Consider the following 23254-nt stretch of genomic DNA (forward strand, 5'->3'; position numbering starts at 1 on the left):
ACAAGTTGCCGGTGTACGGGTCTCGCACAAGAGACGAAGGGGTGTCGCTGGTGGATGCTCTGTCCATCCGGTGGACGTTCCGGTTCGCATACCTGTTCCCTCCGGTCTCCCTTCTTCCACGGGTAATCCGGAAATTCAAACAGGAAGGAGGGACGCTCCTGTTGATAGCTCCCGCGTGGCCCAGACGGCACTGGTTCTCAGACCTTCAGGGTCTGTCCGTGGACAGTCCTCTGCGGTTGCCGCTACGACCGGACCTTCTGTCACAGGGTCCTTGTCTTCACCCGGACCTGGCTCGGCTGTCTTTGACGGCGTGGCTGTTGAGACGGCCATGCTGAGGTCCCGGGGGTTTTCCAGCTCTGTGGTGCGTACCATGTTACGAGCTCGGAAACCGTCTTCCGCGAGGATATACCATCGCGTGTGGCATACGTTCTTCCAGTGGTGTCGACCAAGAGGTTATGCACCGCGGGAATTTCGTCTGTCTCGGATACTCGCCTTCCTACAAGCGGGACTAGATCATGGGCTTCGCCTTGCTTCTTTGAAGGTACAGGTTTCGGCCCTGTCTGTCTGGTTTCACCGTAGGATTGCTACAATCCCGGATGTGCGCACCTTTATGCAAGGTGTTCTCCGCATTCAGCCGCCCTTTGTTCCACCTGTGGCGCCTTGGGATTTGTCTGTGGTCCTGAGGGCTCTCCAGGGACCGCCGTTTGAACCACTGGGCTCAGTGGATCTTAAATGGCTAACAGCTAAGACTGTTTTTCTTCTGGCTATTGCTTCGGCCAGACGTGTTTCTGATTTAGGGGCTCTTTCTTGTAAACCCCCTTTCTTGGTTTTTCATGGGAACAGGGCAGTGCTCCGCACTCGGCCCGAGTTTCTTCCCAAAGTTGTTTTCCAGTTTCATGTTAACAAGGAAATCGTTGTTCCGGCCTTTAACTCACCTGGTCTGTCAGTGGGTGAGGCCTCTTTGGATGTCGTGCGGGCCTTAAGGACTTATGTTGACCGCACTTCTTCGTTTAGGAAGTCGGACGCCTTGTTTGTCCTCTATGGCTTCCGTAAAAAGGGTTGGCCTGCTTCAAAGCAAACTTTGGCAGCCTGGATCCGTATGGCTATTTCTGAAGCTTATCTTCATGAAGGCCTGCCGGTTCCTCCTTCTGTGAAGGCTCATTCCACTAGGTCTGTGGGTCCTTCGTGGGCAGCTCGACGTGGTGCCTCTGCAGTCCAGATCTGCAAGGCTGCTACGTGGTCCTCTGTCAATACCTTCGTGAGGTATTACAGGTTTGACACCTTCGCCTCTCAGGATGCTTCCTTCGGGCGGCGGATTCTCCTTTCTGCAAGGAGCGTCCCCACCCTTAAAGGATACTGCTTTGGGACATCCCCAAGGTATCCTGTGGATACCCTATGGACCCTGAAGTAGAAAATATGAGATATGGTAAGAACTTACCCTTGTTATCTCTAGTTCTACGAAGTCCATAGGGTTCCACAGGACTCCCGCCCTGTCGCACCTGTGCTGCAGATGGGCTTTGCTCTGGTCACCGGTTTTTCCGTCTCCCTCTGGTGAGAATGTGATTCTTGTGTGTGTCCAGATCTTTTTTTCTCTCTCTTCCTTCTCCTCCTCCGGCCTATGGCTTGGTAACTAACTGAGGTGCCTTGGCTCGTGGGCGGGGTATAGGAGGGGGACCCTAGTGCATCCTGGGAGGCTGAAAGCTTAACTCTATGGTGCCCGATGACTGACGTCACACCTATACCCCAAGGTATCCTGTGGAACCCTATGGACTTCGTAGAAATAGAGATAACAAGGGTAAGTTCTTACCATATCTCATATTATATATATATATATATATATATACATATATATATATTTTTTTTTATCGAACATATTTATGTAAAAAATGTTTTATATGTCTGAGTATGTGTGTGTGAATGTATGTATGTATATATATATATATATATATATATATATATATATATACATATATATAGTTTATCATAGATATATACACATAAATCTATATAGATAAATTAAGATATGTTTCTAGAGATGGACGGACAGGGGGAGAGAGACATGGATAGACGGGGAGAGACGGACAGACAAGGAGAGCAAGTGATTGAGTGCAGTACTCTATTTGCAATTGTCTCATATATAGCATGATACAAATGTTTAGAAGGTAATTACATAAAATATTTTTTATATTTTGATTGATGAAACCAAGCAAAGTTAACACTCAGTTGTGATCAAAACATTTAGAATTATTTCGGGTAACAGAATTTTCGATTTTTGTTTTTTAAAGTGTTACCAAATGGGTGTATACATTTGAAAAAAATTCTTTGAATGAAAGTTATAGTCATGTACACATCACTGATCAATTGTAATAAATTAGCTACTGTTCAGGCAGAATGCAAAATGAAGAGCACTAGAACCACTCTTTAAAAATGTAAAAATGTCCCAAAATAATTATGCTAGAAAACCACAATAATGTGTGTATGTATATATTTAAAACAGCTCAACAAACACTCCTTTTGCTTCACTTTAACCAAGATTGTACATATATGTACACCATAATAGCACCGTTGTAAAGATAGGCTGGGGGTAAAAACCCTCCCAGAATTTCAAGAATAATGCTAACGGGTTAAATAATAGAAAAGACGAGAAGGTACAGAAGAGTCTCAAAACATTGACACAAATTCCTACCCCACATTACAGTATGTAACCTAAGCTATTTCCATCTCCAAAGATCTATTAACATAGCAGAGCATTGATCATTACATGTACTATTTTTATTCTACTAAGAAGTACAATTTATTATAATTTGATTTGGGGGGAACTACTGTATGTGGTTATTTAAATTCTGGTTGTTAATTTAATTTTCAAATATTTATGGAAATAATGTGATTGGTTAAAGATTTTGGTCTAGTATAAAACAGAAGAATATTAGATAGGGCACCATAATATGGGGGATTAATGACCTGCATAAAGTGCAATATATGTCCCTAATTAGTACTAAACACAATCAATACAGGTACAAGATACACCATTTCATGCTTAGAATACGTATATAGATTATGCTTGGTGCACACTCTCAACTCAGGAACTGATAGGCAAAAGGGGAGTATATATATAATGCGGCAGGTTTTGATTATGTAAACTTCCAAATAATTTTGTCAAAAAATGGGTGGCCACAATAGCCAACACCTAGTAGCAGGAGCATGAAGACATAAATTGTGTGTCAGGGTTCAGCCTAGGATCGGCCTCTCTCACCTCCTTGCCGGCTTCCCCTGACTTCCTTGCGGTCAGACGTCTGGTGCAGTGATGGATGTGGGCTGAGTATTCTGCCTTAGGTGCTTTTTGCGAGCTTCCATGGTAGGCTGTGTGTGCTGGGGATCGGAGTTCCCATCATGGGCGCCGCCATGACAGTTCCTCTCGTGACAGTACTCCTAACCTATGGTAGCATGATTTCAGTCAGCTGATGCTGTGCTCCAGTAATCTGCTACCCCTGGGTATAAATCCACCTCCAGAACTCCAGGAAGACGCTGTTCAACTTCGTTATTCCTAGTACCTGTGTTACTCCCACTGTTGCTTCAGCCTGCTCACAGTTTCCCAGTTTACTGTATTAGCTTCCATGCTAAACCTTACTCTGAGACTTTAGCTTTCTCACAAGTACTTCAGTGTTTCATGTCCCTTCCCTGTGTGTCTTTGTATTTGTGCTGCTAATTCTATTGCAGCTTTCCTGTGGCTATTACCCTGTATCACTGAAGTGTCAGATTACCTGCTGGTATTAATTAGCTCACAGCTGGTCCTCCCAGCACATGTCTGTGTCAATCTGCTCTGTGTCTTGTCAGTGCAAATCTGCACTTGCAGTTAGCACTCTCCCAGTGTATGCCTATCTTCTCTATATGTCTTGTCTCTGCAATCTGCACCTGCATATATAATTATTCCCAGTATTTTGCCCAGTACCAGCATTTCTAGCTCTCCCAGTATTTGGCCTTTGTCCAGTACCACATTTCTAGCATTCCCAATATATTCCTTGAGTCCACTCTACTCTTGTATGTGCAATCCCCAGTATATGTTTGTGCTTTCCTGCATATTTAGCAAACTCAAGTACCTGCCTGTGTCCATATCTCCCTGAGCTGCTGAGCTCAGCTCCTGGATTTCTTAGTGATTCTCAGTACTTTCTCAGTAATCTCATGCAAGCCGGTGATCAGGATTTCTAATTGTGTTCCAGTGTATCTCCAGTGTTCTAGCAATAACTTAATATAGTTTCCAGTCTTCTGCCATTCCCAGGTAACTGTCCAGAGGGCCGCGACCTGCTCACTTGGTGCAGCGGAAAACCAAATCCCAATTGGAGGGGTCACTGGAGAAAACCACCAAGTGACTTAGACTCCGCGCCTCTGGGCAGGTCTAGCCAAACCTGGGTTCGGCCGCAAATAGGAGACCTAGCCTCAGTCACTCCGATAGTCACCTGAACCCCCCGGCTCACCGTCCTCCACAGAGGATCACTTTCACCGGATTGTGACAGTTTGAACAGCCTAATATGCAAGCCGCCGAGTTCCAGGTTGAAGCAGGTTTTCAGGATTTACTCTTTCGTGTGTCTGCAAAGGAGACAGCTTTGCAATCCGTCAGACAGCAGCTGCAAGAACTCTCTAGTCAAATGACGGTTATTCATTCAGTTCTAGCTGCTTTGTCCCCAGACACACCACAAGTTCCGCCAGTGAATTCTCCACAGTTCCGTTCCGAAGTTTCAATTACCCCTACAGATGAAAAATTTTCTGTGCAAGCTAGTGAACCTCTCAAGTGTCCTCTGGTTCCCCAATTTTCTGATATTCGTGACCCTGAACCTTTCAGAGTTTCTACTGGCTTCTAGAACAACTACAAAATCTCCGTCCCAAAATTTTTCAAGTTATTTCCAAGCTTTCTAGTGCTACCCCTGACTTGACTAACAGCTTTTCCAAGCAAACTAAAGTAAAGCATCAAAGTTATCTGCGCCCTAAACTTACTGAGGTTGAACGTCAGCGACGCCGGGAACTGCATCTATGTTTATATTGCGGTTATGACGATCACTTTCTTAAGGACTGTACTCTGCGCCCACTGAGAAGTGGGGACAAGTGTATGACTCCTAAAGTCTGCGTTTTCAATTCTCCCCATCATCCATCAGTGATTCCCGTTTCTTCAGTTACAGATAAGGAGGTGATGTCCACTAAGCAAAAGAAAGTTCAAGTTTTCGATTGGGGCCCTGCTACAAGATGCTTCAACCCTCGTCTAAGAAATATTGGGAGGATATTTCAACCTTATAAAGTCAGGGACACTACTCATTCCATTTCTACTGGTCACGGCCCGGATTCCATTTCCATCGGTCCCAGTCCGGATTCTGTTTTTCCCAATACGGGACTCCAGTCAGTAGCCCCAGGAGTGTTCTCAACTTCCTTACCCCGAGTGGAGGTCCCAAGTATCGCACCCCAGGAGGGGGTCCCAAGTCTCGCACCCCAAGAAGGGGTCTCAAGTTCCACGCCCCAGAAGGGGGCCTTCGTTTCAAGTTTCATGCCCCAGGAGGGGGTTTCAAATCTCTCACCCCAGAAGGGGGTTACAAGTGTTGTACCCCAAGAGGGGGCTTTCATTTCAAGTTTCACGCCCCAGGGAGGGGTCTTCGTTTCGAGTTTCATGCCCAAGGAGGGGGCCTTTGTTTCGAGTTACACGCCTCAAGAGGAGGCCTTCGTTTCGAGTTTCACGCCCCAGGAGAGGGCCTTCGTTTCGAGTTTCATGCCTCAAGGGGAGGCCTTCGTTTCGAGTATTATGCCCCAGGAGCAGACCGTAATTTCAAGTGTTACTCCCCAAGAAAGGGTCTCAAGTTCCATACCTCAAGAGGGGGTTCTGAGCCACTCACCCCAGGAGGAAGTCTGTGTTCTTGCATCCCAAAAGGGGGTTTCATATTGCGTACCCCGAAAGGAAAAGCCAAGTCAGCTTCCCCAGAAGGGGGTTTTAGGTCCCATACTCCAACAGGGAGTGTCAAGTCCTGTACTCCAGGAGGGGGCCTTGAGTCTCTCACCCCAAAAAAAGGTTTCAAATCTTGTTTCCCAGGAAGGGGCCTCAAATGCTATCCCCTAGGAGGGTGTTTCTAGTGTTATACCCCAAGAAGGGATTTCAAGTGTCACGCCCCAAGAGGAAATCCTCATTTCAAGTTCTTTACCCCAGGTGGGGTTTCAAGCCTCTTACCCAGAGAGAGTGTTCCTAGTGTCCTTCCCCTAGAGGGGACTTCAAGTGTCTCACCCCAGGATGGGGTTCCCAGTGTAATACCCCAGGAGGGGATTTTCAGTGTTACGTTTCAAGAGAAAGTTCTTGTTTCAAGTTCTTCACCCCAGGACAAGGGTCCAAGTATCCTACCCCAGGATGGGGTTTCCAGTGTTATACCCCAGGAGGGGATTTCAAGTGTTACGTTTCAAGAGAAAGTCCTTATTTCAAGTTCTTCACCCCAGGAGGGGGTTTCAAGCCTCGCACCCCAAGAGGGGGTTTCAGTTTCCTCACACCAGGAGGGGATTTCAAGTGTCTCACCCCAGGATGGGGTTCCCAGTGTTGTGCCCCAAGGGGGAATTTCAAGTGTTATTCTCCAAGATGGGACCTCAAGTGTCTCACCCCAGGATGGGGTTCCAAGTGTCATACCTCAAGATGGGGTTCCAAGTGTTATACCCCAGGAGGGGAATTCAAGTGTCTTACCCCAGGATGGGGTTCCCAGTGTAATGCCCCAAGATGGGGTTCGTGGTGCTATTCCCCTGGAGGGGACTTCAAGTGTCTCACCCCAGGATGGGATTCCTAGTGCCATCCCACAGGGGGGGATTTCGAGTATTACATTTCCGAAGAAGAGTTCAAGTGTCTTACCCCAGGAGGGGGTCTCAATTCTTGTACCCCAAGAACAAGGGTTTCCAAGTGTTACTCCCCAAGATGGGGGGTCAAGCATCATACCTCCAGAGGAGGTTTCTAGTTCTGTACCCTGGCAGGGGGTATCAAGTCTCATAGTCCAGGGGAAAGTCTCAAGTTTTAAATCTCAAAAAGGGATTTCAATATCTGTATCCCAAGGAAAGATCTCCGGTTCTTTACTCAAGGAAGAATCTTCTAGTGTTGTGTCAAAGTCAAATGTTTTAGTGCCCCATTAGTTAAGAGGTTCACAAAATTACGCTACCACTATATCTATGGGTATCCCTCAGGATCCATCTGATGTTTCTATGCCCATTCTTTTTGATGGAGATATAACGCAGTATTATGCCTTGGTGGATCATTTTATCGCTATTAAGAAATCCTCGCCATGGTCTGAAATCAAGCCTACTAATGTAGTAAAATTTATAATTTCATCTTTCCGAGGTAAAGCTTGGGACTGGGTTGAGCCTATTTATGATTCAAAGGATCCGATGCTGTCAGATTTAGTAGCCTTTACTGCAGCAGTCATTAAAGAATTTGGTCCAACTTATCCTTACAGTTCTCTCAAGGATACTCATCTCAACAAAGTCTCCAGTTCTGGGGTACCACCCTCTGCTATTAAGCTCAGATGCATTTCTTTGAGTCCTTCTCAAAAAGATCCAGTACAAAAACAACCTGTCCAGAAGGATAAGACTCAAGGAGGCATAAGGATGGTGAATTATAAAACAGATTCTGACTATGATCCTGAGTACGATGAAAAAACAATTTCGGTAGTTCCCATGAAAGACACTTTGCAACTTAAGTCTTCTTCTTTTTCAAGTGGTTCGAAAAAGTCTCGGAAAAAGAAGAAGAATCGATGACTTCCTGGTGACCAAAGTTGACTATTTCGTCCAATTATTAGTCTCAGAATCCATCTGGTATTGGGAACCTTGTTCTTCTAAATTTTCCAGTTCTTATTGTATCTTCAATCAAGATTTTCAAGTTTCCTGTGTTTTTCAAATATATTTTTTGTGTCTTTCTGAGGAGTTCCAGTTGAGCCTTTATGGGTGTTCGGTGCCCACCCTAAAAGGAGAGGGTACTGTCAGGGTTCAGCCTAGGATCGGCCTCTCTCACCTCCTTGCCGGCTTCCCCTGACTTCCTTGCGGTCAGACGTCTGGTGTAGTGATGGATGTGGGATGAGTATTCTGCCTTAGGTGCTTTTTGCGAGCTTCCATGGTCGGCTGTGTGTGCTGGGGATCGGAGTTCCCATCATGGGCGCCGCCATGACAGTTCCTCTCATGTGACAGTACTCCTAACCTATGGTAGCATGATTTCAGTCAGCTGATGCTGTGCTCCAGTAATCTGCTGCCCCGGGTATAAATCCACCTCCAGAACGCCAGGAAGACGCTGTTCAACTTCGTTATTCCAAGTGCCTGTGTTACTCCCACTGTTGCTTCAGCCTGCTCACAGTTTCCTGTATTAGCTTCCATGCTAAACCTTACTCTGAGACTTTAGCTTTCTCACAAGTACTTCAGTGTTTCATGTCCCTTCCCTGTGTGTCTTTGTATATGTGCTGCTAATTTTATTGCAGCTTTCCTGTGGCTATTACCCTGTATCACTGAAGTGTCAGATTACCTGCTGGTATTAATTAGCTCACAGCTGGTCCTCCCAGCACATGTCTGTGTCAATCTGCTCTGTGCCTTGTCAGTGCAAATCTGCACTTGCAGTTAGCACTCTCCCAGTATATGCCTATCTTCTCTATATGTCTTGTCTGTGCAATCTGCACCTGCGTATATAATTATTCCCAGTATTTTGCCCAGTACCAGCATTTCTAGCTCTCCCAGTATTTGGCCTTTGTCCAGTACCACATTACTAGCATTCCCAATATATTCCTGGAGTCCACTCTACTCTTGTATGTGCAATCCCCAGTATATGTTTGTGCTTTCCTGCATATTTAGCAAACTCCAGTACCTGCCTGTGTCCACATCTCCCTGAGCTGCTGAGCTAGTCAGCTCCTGGATTTCTTAGTGATTCTCAGTGTATCTCCAGTGTTCTAGCAATAACTTAATATAGTTTCCGGTCTTCTGCCATTCCCAGGTACCTGTCCAGAGGGCCGCGACCTGCTCACTTGGTGCAGCGGAAAACCAAATCCCAATTGGAGGGGTCACTGGAGAAAACCACCAAGTGAGTTAGACTCCGCGCCTCTGGGCAGGTCTAGCCAAACCTGGGTTCGGCCGCAAATAGGAGACCTAGCCTCAGTCACTCCGATAGTCACCTGAACCCCCCGGCTCACCATCCTCCACAGAGGATCACTTTCACCGGATTGTGACATTGTGAAATTACGCTCCAGCAGCTATGTGAAAATAGGGTGGCCATCTGAAAGTACCGGACCTCTGTGTGGGCAGTACACAGTCAGGGGGGATCCAAGACACTGTGGGGGGAAAGAGGATGCAGGTTATATGACCATATGTGACCATCATGAGGCTCAGTCAGCAGTCAGTCCCCTTTCAAAAACCACCATTGCTGCAGTCTACTAACAAATGTACTAGTGCAACAGCCCCCCTTCAGGTCCTTTAGCGTTGCATGCCCCCTTTCAGGTCCACTGGCACTGCAGTTCTCTTACAGGTATTTTAGTGCCGCAGTCATCCAGGTCCACCGTCACTTCAGTCCCCACTCAGGTCCACAGCGGTAAGAGTGTATCAGAGAGGAGAAGTCAATGATGTCAGAATGGGTCAATAAAGAGGTGATGGATATAAGAAAGGGTCATGAAAAAAAGGATATATGTGTAAAGGGATAGGAGAGGAGAAGTCATGGATGTCAGAATGTGACAGAAAAGATAAAAAAGGGATGTGAGAGGTGGTTAGGGAAGAGAAGGAATGTACGTGAAATGGGTTCATGAAGATGTGTGAGGGACAGGAGGAGATATGATGGATGGGTAGCTGGTGCTCAGGCAGACGTCCAGCTAGGAAGTGAGGGCTGTGTCCAGGAGCAGCAACACAGTCCCAGTGACTGTGAGCTTAGCACCCTGTGTGGAGACTAGTCGGTCCTGAACCAATCCTTTTGGACTGCAATTGCGGACAGTAAACTTATCGCCAATGTAGCCCATTGGATAAAGACCAGGCACATATACTACTGTTCTCTCCTGGTGTAACCAGGCACATATACTACTATCTTCTCCTGGTGTAACCCAGGCACATATACTACTGTTCGCTTATGGTGTAACCCAGGCGCATATACTACTGTTCTCTCTTGGAGTGAACCAGGCACATGCAGTATACTACTGTTCTCTCCTGGTGTAGCCCAGGCACATATGTATTAGAGATGAGCGTTTCGGATTCCTTGGAATCCAAACACACCCGAACTTCCGGAATCCGATCCGTTGCCGGCACTCGGATCCTTATCTAAACGCTGTCGGATCTCGCGGTTTTCGCTCGGGCGCCAATTTCAAAAGTCCCATTGAAATCGATGGGTTAACCGCTGATTGGCTGGCTGTCACGGCTCTCAGCCAATCAGTGCTTCCCCGTAGACTTCAATGGGGCAAAAGGAAGCAAGATGGTGTCCCGCACCGAGGATGCCGGCACCCCCCACAGTGCCGACACCACCAGCAACCCTGCACTGAAGACACCGCCGATACTGCTGGCACCCCTGCACTAAGAACACTGCCGGCACTCCTGCACTGCCGACGACGCCAGCAACCCCATACTGAGTACACCGTTGGCAACACTGGTGGCACCCCTGCACTGAGATCACTGCCAGCACTCCCGCACTGACCACACCACCTCCACCCCTGAACTGCCGACACTGCCAGCATTCCCACACTAAGGATATCGGCACCCCAGCATGGAGAAAAGGCTGGCACCCCCAAAATGCCGACACCACCAGCACTTCCACACTAAGGACACCGCCGGCACTACTGACACCTCCCGCACAGAGGACAACTCCAGGCACCCTCTGTCACAGTAAGTGCACCATTGGTATATCCAACCTGCACTGTATCCGACCCACACTGTATCCTGCACTGTATGCGACCAGGGCTATATGCAAACCCGCGCTGTACCCGACCCGCACTGTATCCAACCCACACTGTTTTCCGCACTGTATCTGACCCATACTGTATCCAACTCACACTATCCTGCACTGTATGCGACCCAAACTGTATCCAAACCACACTGTATCCAGCACTATATGCGACCCGCACTGTAGCCTGCACTGTATCCAACCCACGCTGTATGCGACCCGAACTGTATCCAACCCACATTGTATCTTGCACTGTATGCGACCCACACTGTATCCCGCACTGTATTTAATAATACTCTAGGGACAAAAAAAGCTTTTTTTGTAAAATTTTGGAAAAAATCCATATATGTATGCATGAGGTTTGATTGAAAAGTATGAGAATGCCTCTGTTTTTCTGTCCCATAGATAGGCGTGGCAACGCTATGCTGGTTATTGTGAAGCTCATACATCATGGTGTCTGAACCTGCATTTGAACTTCCGTAGTCGTCTTTGTTTGGTCACAGCGAGTGGAAGATCTTCGTTCGTTTCGTCATGGTGGATGAGGAAGACGTGTCTGTGAGATTATGTCAGAGATGTGTGATTGAGTTTTGTGTTAAATTTGGAAAAAGCAGATATATTTCTATACACTGGACTGTTGTTTGGATTCCGGATCATAATGACGAATCCACGATTCGTCACACATCACAATCGATGCTACGTCTACCTATGGGACAGAAAAACAGAGGCACTCTCATTACTTTTCAATCAGCGCTCGTATCTGTATATATATATATATATTATATATATATATATATGTTGTTGGTTTTTTTTTAAACTAAAGTATTTTAAAGTGGTCCGCAAATCGGTATTTTTTAATTGTCTCATTATGGAATGAATAGCTATTTAAAAGTGATTTTACATTTTTGTTAATTATATTAAATCAGGTGTAAATAGCTCTTATTTACATATTATGCATTACAAAAACACAATTTTGGAGGCATTTTTTGAAAAAATATACCTATCCCACATCAATTAACCCATTTTCCTGCACTTTGCACTTTTACTCCCGAAAAATTTCAGTATTAGCCAAATTAAGCAAATTTAAAAATTATTTTTGCATAATTAGTCATTAACCACTTAACTGACAAATTTTTTTTCCAAAAACCGCTCCGAAATTGTCGTTTTTTTTAATGATTGAATTAGGTCAAGAACATCTTTTTAAAACTATTTCAACTCATTTTTCTACTTCAGGGTCCATAGGGTATCCACAGGATACCTTGGGGTATAGGTGTGACGTCAGTCGCAGGGCACCAAAGAGTTAAGCTTTCAGCCTCCCAGGATGCACTAGGTCCCCCTCCTATACCCCGCCCCCGGGCCAAGGCACCTCAGTTTAGTTTGGTGCCCGGCCGGCGTCGGGTGCACCTGTCGGAGTGGGGGCTAGAAGAGCCCCTGAAGCTTTCTTCAGTGCAGCTGTGGCTGCACATCTGGATGTACAGCATGGACAGTCAGTCCTGACGTCCATGCTGTCTTCCCTACACCCCCGCCGGTACCAGAACGCCGGTACCGATCCGGGGATGCTGGTGAGCATCTGGGGTCACAGCTAGCGGTGACCCCAGATGTTTCGGACCATGGCCGGATCCAAGGGGGACAAAGGTAAGCAGCGGGGTCCCGCGGTGGGTCCCCGCTGGTCACATGGTCCTAAGTCCCCAGGCAGGGGGCTCCCTGGGGACTGGCTGCAGCGTGGAGCCAGGTACTGAACCTGCGCTTTCCACTACCCCCTGGGACAGCGGACCGCAGCAGAGCGGTAGCGCTGCGGCGTCCCAGGGGTTAAATGCATGCCAGGGGAGCGCGCCTTCCCTGTCTCACAGCCGGCGCCTCCCCCGCTGCACACAGCCCTCTCTGCACTGTGCTGACTGGTCCTGTGTCAGCGCTCCTCCCCCAGGCCAGCTTCTCTCTGCTCCTCGGCGGCCATCTTCTCTGCAACGCATGGTGAACGCTGCTGGAAGTCTGGAAGGAAGCATCGTGGTCTGGGTCCCCCCGCATACCTCTCCTCCGCTGTGGCTCAGGTCTGTGTATGCAGCGCTGTGTCCTACCAGGCCCTGTGTCTGTGTAGTTGAGTGATCAGCGCTGTTAGTGCAGGACTTGTTATTTCTCTGCATTGTATGTGACTGTGCTAGCGCTGCCTGTAACTTTTCTTCTCTAAACTGTCAGCTTTATTACTGTCCCTGTTCTTTCTGCTAAAGCACTTGCAGTGCGGTGCTGCAGGGTGGTCTCTCGCCTATTTAATACTTAATTGGTGAGAGAGGTCACATACGTGGTGCCATCATGTCTGAAAGTGATTTTCCCCTCCGGCTACAGTGTACCACGTGTAAAGTACCGTTAGCGGAGGGGGAGGGTAGCGCGGAGGGCCTTTGCCGGCAGTGTTTGTCCATGGCGCGGCCTATTACGGTTACAGCACCGGTACAGGAGCCGCCCTGGGCTTGTTTCGCTCAGGCGTTAACAGCTTTAGTGGGCCAGTTAGCTCCGCAGCCCGCGTTTACTCCGATGGGTTTGTCCCAGCAGTCTGTGGTGTCGTCACCCATACAGGGGTTCCCACGACAATTGGTGGTACCCCACAGTCTCCCTATTTCCCCGCTCCAGGGTTCTCCGGAGCCAGCGTGGGTTAACTCCCTGACGAGTTCTGTACAGCACTTGTCGGATGTGTTGCAAGGGGAGTCTGTGATGCGGCCTCATAAAAGGCCGGTGGCGTCTCTGTCCGCTCCTTATGAGGATGACGAAGGGACGTCTGATGATGGGGAGATTCTGGATCCTTACGATCAGGAACCTCTCCATACTAAGGACGCTGATGCTAAGTCCAAAGTATATATTCCTGGACTTATTCGGGCGGTCCGCACAGCCTTGGTGATTGAGGACGAAGTTCCCCCAGCGGCTAAATCTAAGTATGCCTTTTTCAAAGATGTGAAGGGCGATGCCACAGTCTTTCCTCTTTCGGGTCAGTTGGTGGACCATTTAGAGGAGGCGTGGAAACAACCTGGCAAAAGATACCAGCCGCAGAGACGCCTGGCGGTGGCTTAGCCGTTCGCGGATAATTATTTTGCTAAGTGGGAATCCCCTCCACAGGTGGATTCTCACGTGACCCGTCTTATTCGTAGTGCCACATTGCCGATGCCATCCATGTCCTCCCTTAAGGATGCTACGGACCGCAAGGTAGAAATCTGCCTGAAGTCCGCTTATTCCCTTGCAGGGGGGGCAGCACGGCCGGCTATGGCCATTTGCTGGGTTGCCAGAGCGATGGAGCGCTGGGCGGATTCATTAGAGGCTTCTTTTGAATCTGACTGTCCGGCCGAACAGGCGGAGTTGATTGGCAATCTCCGTGATTCGGCCACCTACATCAACGAGGTGGCTCTAGACATTAGTACTCTGGTGTCTAGAATTTCGTCGCACCTTGTGGCTGCGATCCTGGAAGGCGGACGCAGATTCCAAGAAAGGTCTGGAAGCGTTGCCGTTTACCGGAGAAGTTCTCTTCGGTCCGGATCTGGATAAGATTGTGGCCACGCTAGCGGCAGCCAAATCTGCTTGTCTCCCGTCGGCCGCTGCTCCTTCTGGTTCTGGACCATCGTCCTTTCGGTCATCTAGGGCCCAGGGCAGGCCCAAACCACAGTCGTTTCCTCGACAGGCTGGCCCTAAGAAATCGGTCAAGCCCCGGAAACAGGCATGGAGTACCAGACGTCCGGCCCCCAAGCCAGATGACAAGCCTGCGGCCTGACGGTCCGGGTCTCCCTTTGGGGGATCCCAGGGTGGGAGGCCGCCTGCTGCAGTTCTCCCGGTGTTGGTCGTTCACTACGACAGACACTTGGGTTCTCGAGGTGGTCTCCCACGGGTACGCCCTCTCCTTCCGGCACAGACCCCCGGCTCGATTCTTCACCACGGGTCTACCATCAGACCGGAACAAGGCTACGGAGCTGCGGAAGGTATTGCACACTATGCTCCAGGCTGGAGTTATAGTGCCTGTTCCATTCTCCCAGAGGGGCCAGGGTTTCTATTCCAATCTATTTTTGGTACAGAAACCCAATGGGTCATATCGTCCGATTCTCAACCTCAAAGCACTCAACAAGTCTTTGCGGGTCCCGAAGTTTCGGATGGAGACCCTACGGTCCATCATTCTGGCGCTGGAACCTGGGGACTACATGGTGTCATTGGACATACAGGACGCTTACCTGCATGTCCCTATTCTTTTGCGCCATCAAGAGTTCCTTCGGTTTGCAATCCGCAGCGACCACTTCCAGTTTCGGGCGTTACCTTTTGGCCTGGCGACAGCACCATGTGTTTTTACCAAGGTGATGGCGGTCATGGCGGCTTCTCTGCGGCTGCAGGGAGTCCGCATGTTGCCGTACTTGGACGACCTGTTATTGGTGGCAGGATCTCCACAGCTCCTGTTACACCACTTGGACCTGACCATTGCACTGCTGCAACGGCACGGCTGGCTAATCAACTGGCAGAAGTCCACTCTAATCCCGTCTCGGAGGATTCTGCATCTTGGAGCCTTATTGGACTCGGGACAGCAAAGGATCTTCGTGACGGAGGACAAGATCTCTGCTTTACAGTCAAGGGTGCGCAGTTGTCTGCACAGCCGCCGGGTGTCCTTACACTCGGCGATGAGGTTACTGGGCTCCATGGTGTCGGTGTTCGACATGGTGGAATACGCCCAGTTTCACTCCAGACCTCTGCAGCACCTGATCCTGTCCAAGTGGAACGGGCTGCCTCAGTCTCTGAAGTTCCAGACGATTGTGCTCACCCCGGAGGTTCGCCTGTCCCTTGCGTGGTGGTTAAAGACGACCCACCTCAACAAGGGACGTCCGTTCTGGGTTCCAAATTGGGTCCTGTTGACAACGGATGCCAGTCTTCGGGGCTGGGGAGCAGTTTCGGGTCCACACTTGTTCCAGGGCAGGTGGACGCCGACAGAAGCGGAGCTTCCAATAAATATCTTGGAACTCCGTGCGGTCTTCAATGCTCTCCTGCAGGCACAGCGGTTTCTCCAGGGTCACCCGGTGCAGGTCCAGTCGGACAACGCTACCACCGTGGCCTACATAAACAGGCAAGGAGGAACTCGCAGTCGGGCGGCTCTCGTAGAGGTCTCTCGGATCCTGGTTTGGGCGGAGCGCAATCTTCCGGCCATATCAGCGGTCTTCATCCCGGGAGTGCTAAATTGGGAGGCGGACTTTCTAAGTCGCCAGGACGTTCATCCAGGGGAATTGTCCCTGCACCCGGACGTTTTTCAACTACTGGTGGACAGGTGGGGTCTTCCAGAAATCGACCTCATGGCGTCCCGGCACAACAACAAGTTGCCGGTGTACGGGTCTCGCACAAGAGACGAAGGGGCGTCTCTGGTGGATGCTCTGTCCGTCCGGTGGACGTTCCGGTTCGCATACCTGTTCCCTCCGGTCTCCCTTCTTCCACGGGTAATCCGGAAATTCAAACAGGAAGGAGGGACGCTCCTGTTGATAGCTCCCGCGTGGCCCAGACGGCACTGGTTCTCAGACCTTCAGGGTCTGTCCGTGGACAGTCCTCTGCGGTAGCCGCTACGACCGGACCTTCTGTCTCAGGGTCCTTGTCTTCACCCGGACCTGACTCGGCTGTCTTTGACGGCGTGGCTGTTGAGACGGCCATGCTGAGGTCCCGGGGGTTTTCCAGCTCTGTGGTGCGTACCATGTTACGAGCTCGGAAACCGTCTTCCGCGAGGATATACCATCGCGTGTGGCATACGTTCTTCCAGTGGTGTCGACCGAGAGGTTATGCACCGCGGGAGTTTCGTCTGTCTCGGATTCTCGCCTTCCTGCAAGCGGGACTAGATCATGGGCTTCGCCTTGCTTCTTTGAAGGTACAGGTTTCGGCCCTATCTGTCTGGTTTCACCGTAGGATTGCTACAATCCCGGATGTGCGCACCTTTATGCAAGGTGTTCTCCGTATTCAGCCGCCCTTTGTTCCACCTGTGGCGCCTTGGGATTTGGCTGTGGTCCTGAGGGCTCTCCAAGGACCGCCGTTTGAACCACTGGGCTCAGTGGATATTAAATGGCTAACGGCTAAGACTGTTTTCCTTCTGGCCATTGCTTCGGCCAGACGTGTTTCTGAGTTAGGGGCTCTTTCTTGTAGACCCCCTTTCTTGGTTTTTCATGGGAACAGGGCAGTGCTCCGCACTCGTCCCGAGTTTCTTCCCAAAGTTGTTTCCCAGTTTCATGTTAACGAGGAAATAGTTGTTCCGGCCTTTAACTGACCGGGTCTTTCCGTGGGTGAGGCCTCTTTGGATGTTGTGCGGGCCTTAAGGACTTATGTTGACCGCACTTCTTCGTTTAGGAAGTCGGACGGTTTGTTTGTCCTCTATGGCTTCCGTAAAAAGGGTTGGCCTGCTTCAAAGCAAACTTTGGCAGCCTGGATCCGTATGGCTATTTCTGAAGCTTATCTTCATGAAGGCCTACCGGTCCCTCCTTCTCTGAAGGCTCATTCCACTAGGTCTGTGGGTCCTTCGTGGGCAGCTCGACGTGGTGCCTCGGCAGTTCAGATCTGCAAGGCTGCTACGTGGTCTTCTGTCCATACCTTCGTGAGGTATTACAGGTTTGACACCTTCGCCTCTCAGGATGCTTCCTTCGGGCGGCGGATTCTCCTTTCTGCACAGGAGCGTCCCCACCCTTAAAGGATACTGCTTTGGGACATCCCCAAGGTATCCTGTGGATACCCTATGGACCCTGAAGTAGAAAATATGAGATATGGTAAGAACTTACCCTTGTTATCTCTATTTCTACGAAGTCCATAGGGTTCCACAGGACTCCCGCCCTGTCGCACCTGTGCTGCAGATGGGCTTTGCTCTGGTCACCGGTTTTCCGTCTCCCTCTGGTGAGAATGTGATTCTTGTATGTGTCCAGATCTTTGTTCTCTCTCTTCCTTCTCCTCCTCCGGCCTATGGCTTGGTAACTAACTGAAGTGCCTTGGCCCGGGGGCGGGGTATAGAAGGGGGACCTAGTGCATCCTGGGAGGCTGAAAGCTTAACTCTTTGGTGCCCTGCGACTGACGTCACACCTATACCCCAAGGTATCCTGTGGAACCCTATGGACTTCGTAGAAATAGAGATAACAAGGGTAAGTTCTTACCATATCTCATATTTTTATTTTATAAACACTATATACCATAAAAATTTTAATTTTTATGGTATACTGTAGTTCTGGTCATTGACAGCTGTACCATCGACGGTCTGATTGGTTCAGCCATCGATAGAAACAATAGATTGTTTGACATCGGTTGGGGGGCTCCACACACACACACTATATATATATATATATATATATATGTGTGTATATATATATATATATATATATACTGTATATGTATATATCCATGTGTATAGATCACACGTGTGTGTGTGTGTGTGTATATATATATATATATATATATACACACATTTTATATATATATATATATATACACACACACACCTATATATATATATATATATATATATATATATACATATATACATACACAGTATGTGTATGTATATATATATATATATATATATATATATATAGGGGTTTGCTGTTTATACATGGTGGGGAGAGGAGGGTTTGGCTCTTTGGCCAGCGGCTGCTCCCTCTACTGTTAGCAGCCGCTGGGGAGCCGCTAACAGGGCGTTGGGACAGGGAGGGGGCAGTGAAAAGGTCAGCGCTGATAGCGCTGTCCTTCTCTGCCAGGCGGCTGCTCTGTCTAGTTTGCAGCCGCCGGGCTGCTGCTAGCGGGGGTGGAGAGAGAAGGACACACGGCCCACGGGGAGGGACAGTGTGCAGAGGGACCAGGCGGTCCCTCTGTGATTGGCGGCTGCTAGAAACTTATTTTCCAGCAGCCGCCCACAGAGCTTTCCTGACTGGTCGTATCTGATACGACCATGCCAGGCAAGTGGTTAAGCAAGGTGTCCTAGTGGTTCTGAATCAAGGGCCCGATTCAGGCCCGTTCGCTAGGCTGCGTTTGCACGTAGCCTGGCGATGTTTGCAATCTGTGTAAGCGCATTGCAATGCGTGTGTGCGAACCAGTCCATGCGATCGCCCCTTGTGCATAGACGTCTCGCTAGCTTGAGTGACAGAACGAGGCGTTTGTGGGTAGTGACGGGTTGGTCGATGGAAACGGGGGAGTGGTGGTGCGAACGCAGGTGTGTCTGAGCGTCTTAACACCGTTTCAGAGGCGTGCATAATTAAGATGCAGCGGTATAGGACACGTCACATGGTTGATTTACACCCTGAAGTACTCGCAGTGCTTGTGGTAGGATATGGTCAGCCACAAGTGCTGCGTACGCTTCCGATGGTACTCGATGTGACCGATTGTTCCATGTGCTTCCTGGAGATGACGTGTATAAGTGAGAAATAGTGGGCGTGCTAATGCCTTGCCGCGGGATTAGCATACTTTGCCTGCGTGCGAACGCATCTAGCGAGCTGGTCTGAATCGGGCCCCAAGTCCTGACATTTTTACCTTGAAATGGGGATTTTCCCCAACTTGTCACTTGCTAAAGAGGTGGTGTAAACTAATTTGCGCAAAATGCGTTTCAAAATTCGTCCAACTACAACTGCGGCTAATAGAATAGCGTGACAAGTATAAATTCACACAATAAGCTGTTTTCACAAAAAACGGCTTATCGCGGCTTTATTTCTTCCCTAAGTTTGCAAGGTTTTCACTTTCACTTCTTTTGTTCACTAATAGGTGAAAAGGTATGATCATATTTTTATGCAGACTTCAGAAGTGTCTCTCTAAATTTCCCTTCTTCTCCAGAGCAACATTAGCACTGCATATTAACCATATGCCTTTGTTTTAAAAAAAATAGAAATCGAGTTCCCATGCTTCATGAAAGTGGTAGGTCTTCAGTCTTTTTCACATATTCAGTAATGGTTATAAAATGTATATGACAGTTTATTATTTCTTGGAGGATGAACAGTATAACAATCTGAAAGAAGGCTTGCCTTGCAGTATCTGGGGCTTTCTGGTAATAGAGATGGTGTACCTGCCTCTGAATGCTTTCAAATTTTCAAATTTAAATATATATAAATATAAAGCTGGGTACTCACTAGACAGTATTTTAACGATTTCCGGCAGATAGGAGCGACAAATCATTCAAATCATCCAGTGTGTACGCACTATGCGGGCTGTGGGGTTGTCTGACGACTTCATGTATTTGGATGCGTCGGGGTAACAACATATCGTACGCTCATTCAGATCATGCAGTGTGTACAGACCGCATGATATGTCGTTCCGCTGCATCTGCCGTTGGCCAGGTACAAAGGTTGTCTAGTGTGTACCCAGCTTTACACCCCAGGATGCTAAAATAAATTGCCTGCATGTTTGTAGAAATATTAAATGCACCCCATACAGTGCTATATAGCTGGATAGTGTAGTGGTCACTGTAGGTCTGGCGCCAGACCTAAAAAGGGGCCTGAAAGGGGGGGCGTGGTCATTAGAAAAGGTGGGCATGTCTTTAAGACGCACCCCCTTTTCATCACTCTTGGGGGCGTGTTCCCAAGCGTGTCTCTATGAATAGATGCTGGACGCATGCGATCACCACATTTTTTCTCACCCGCAGGATACTGCGGCCTGCTGGTAGGGACGGTACCCGCCATAAACAGCCCTAGGGGGAATGTTATAGTGTACTAAACACCTCCAGATACTCCAAAACATTTTCTGCGGGTTTGTAGACATATTGAACCTTAAAGGCACATTGTGTTATGACCAAAACAATTTCTGTATCGTAGACCCAAACCACAGTACCCCTCTCCCCCCAAAAAAATCAAATAATATATTTTATGTCCATACATTGTATTTAGTATTTTTAGAATACATCAAAGATGTTACACGTTCATTTGTGTTTACATATCTTGGATCTGAATGTTGAATCCACAATATCTCCAGCTTCACCAAAAGAAGGGAAGTTTTATTCTTTTTATTATTTTATAATTGCAAATATTACGTGTTATGTATTATAACTAAATTTGACAGATCCAGCTATACTGCAGTACTATTTTGTTACTTGTATTTCTTTAAGGTTCTTTTGGTTGAAACAATTGCACTTAGGGCTGCAGTCTTTAAATAGGAGTGCAAGTTTGTCTTTTATCCACAATTTGATATTGAGGAAATATTTATTTCACAAGTTAGTGATAAAAGATAATAAATGTGTACAGAGTGCACCAGATGTAAGAAATGTAAAGGGGCCTATCCATTAGCAGATCTTTCTGAAAGACAAAAGATTTATCTTTTGAAAATTCCTGGGGCTGCTGTGACAGATATCTGTCATGTACATGACAGATTTTTGCAAACGACGAACGATATTGCATAACATCATTCTGGGAGTGGATTTTTTTTAATGTTTCTATTCATTTTCATGAAAAAAAATCGTTCGTCGTTTACCGCGACAGATATTTCTAATATCTGTCAACGAAAAACGATAATTGACCAACATGTTGGAGAGACAAAAGACCCAATTTGTCGGCCGCGAGAGTGCGCATTTTTATTGTTCAGAGCCTATCCATTAGCAGATAAATTGAGCGACTGACTGATAAATCGTTCAAATTTATCTGCTAATGGATAGGCTCCTTTAGACATAAGTACAATCTTCAGACTCAAAAACCTATGTTTTCTTGGAATTTTGAGTGCAGCATAAATTGAATATATGTATCCCCACAGCTGAAGAGGCAGATTGGGCACGTAGAAGCACAACTGGTTTACCTTAAGTATGGCACGCACCCTGGAAATAGCAGCATGTGTCTTGCATATATAAGAAGGTGTTTATATATATATATATCTCTGTAAATTGTTAATAATTTTATTGCATCCTTATGTACAGAATGTAAACGTTGAAAACTTTGAATCTTTGTTTGGGATCCTTAAGTTTAGGGTTTCATCTAGGTACTGACTTGAAATGGAAATCTGACCATTTATAGATTATGGGCCTGATTCAGAGGTGGACGCAGTTGCATTTGCAACTGCAATTTTGGATGCAGTGTACTTGCGAAAATATGTTAGTGAGTCAAACGCTGTCTTGGGTACACAGACGCCCACCTCCAGCATGTCAGATATGCCGCTTACGTACAGAAGATGCAATATCGGGAACATCAATTGCACCATCGAACGTCTGTGCAACCCTATGGTGTCTCAGAATGTTTGTCTCAGTAAAGACCCCAGGGCTAATACAACTGCAAATTAATTTGCAGTAGCGGACTAGGACACAACCAGAAAACGGTGGCGACACGCCTGCGTTTTTGTAGCTTCCCTCCGTTACCTCCCCCAGACAATCACTACCTGTCATTCGCTTTGCAAATAAATCCTCACTGTGTCTGACATCTCTAATCAGCCGCCGCGTATTGCGTCTGTCACGCATGTGCAGTGGCAAAACATTGCTCCACTGCTTCTGACATCGACATTGCTTCCACCTATGAATCAGACCCTATGATAGTGAGTGGAGAGCTCAATCTGATCCAGTGTGACCTCCTTTACTTATTACTAATCTAGATTTTAGAGGGGCAGTGAGTCAAATTTCTGTCGAAAGTGACTGACCCTTGGCTGTTCTCCTTTCTTCTTTTAAAGCATACAGCTGCCTACAGAGCAAATAATCAGTACTGGAGTGACTTGGATGCTGGAAGCAAGCTTATGGATGAGTTTACCAGCAGTACATTGTTCAAACCTTGCCCAACTTACAGCCCTTACAAAGTTCAGGTATAGTGGTCACATAGGTCTCAAATGTCCATCATAAAAGTTACTATTATTATTATTATTATCATTTATTTATATGGCGCCACAAGTGTTCTGCAGCGCCTTACAAAGTACATAAACAAATTGTAGACAAGTGACTTACAGAACAATACAATACAGGACATGGATAATATATATTGCTACATTAGCGACCATATCACCCAGATAAGCAACAGAGCATAAGCAACCAAGTGTTAGGTGCCCTAGTGGTGAGTAAGAAGTAAATGACACTATAGTAAGGAGAAGCACAAGAGGATAGATGGCCCTCCTCGTGAGAGCTTACATTCTAAAAAGGTGGGGGGAAGACAAACCGGGTTGACACAGATGGTGTAGATGGGGAGGAAGGAGCATGTAGCAAGGAGTTAGAATGATAGCTGGAATGCTTTGTGAAGTAGTGGGTCTTGAGAGCCCGTTTGAAGGATTGCAAAGAGGTGGAGAGTCTGAAGGGGAGTGGGAGAGAGTTCCAGAGGTGGGGAGCAGTGCGGGCAAAATCTTGGAGGCGGGAGTGGGAGGAAGTAATCAGCTGGCATGAAAGGCGGTGTGCATTAGTTGAACGAAGAGGGCGGAGAGGAGCGTGAAGGGAGATGAGATCAGAGATGTATATGGGAG

The 23254-nt window shown here is 47.7% G+C and overlaps 1 protein-coding gene across 1 annotated transcript in view; it reads left to right on the top strand.

Annotated features, from left to right (window-relative positions):
- MEIOC (meiosis specific with coiled-coil domain) overlaps positions 1-23254 on the top strand; it is a 114337-nt gene that overhangs the window by 23476 nt on the left and 67607 nt on the right. The window contains exon 2 of the mRNA XM_088470730.1: positions 22481-22609. Within this exon, the coding sequence (XP_088326856.1) occupies positions 22481-22609 (129 nt within the window). The remainder of the gene's footprint in view (positions 1-22480; positions 22610-23254) is intronic.

The sequence above is a fragment of the Taudactylus pleione genome, unplaced genomic scaffold (assembly GCF_031769625.1).
Source record: "Taudactylus pleione unplaced genomic scaffold, aTauple2 ptg000102l, whole genome shotgun sequence".
Lineage (NCBI taxonomy): Eukaryota > Metazoa > Chordata > Amphibia > Anura > Myobatrachidae > Taudactylus > Taudactylus pleione.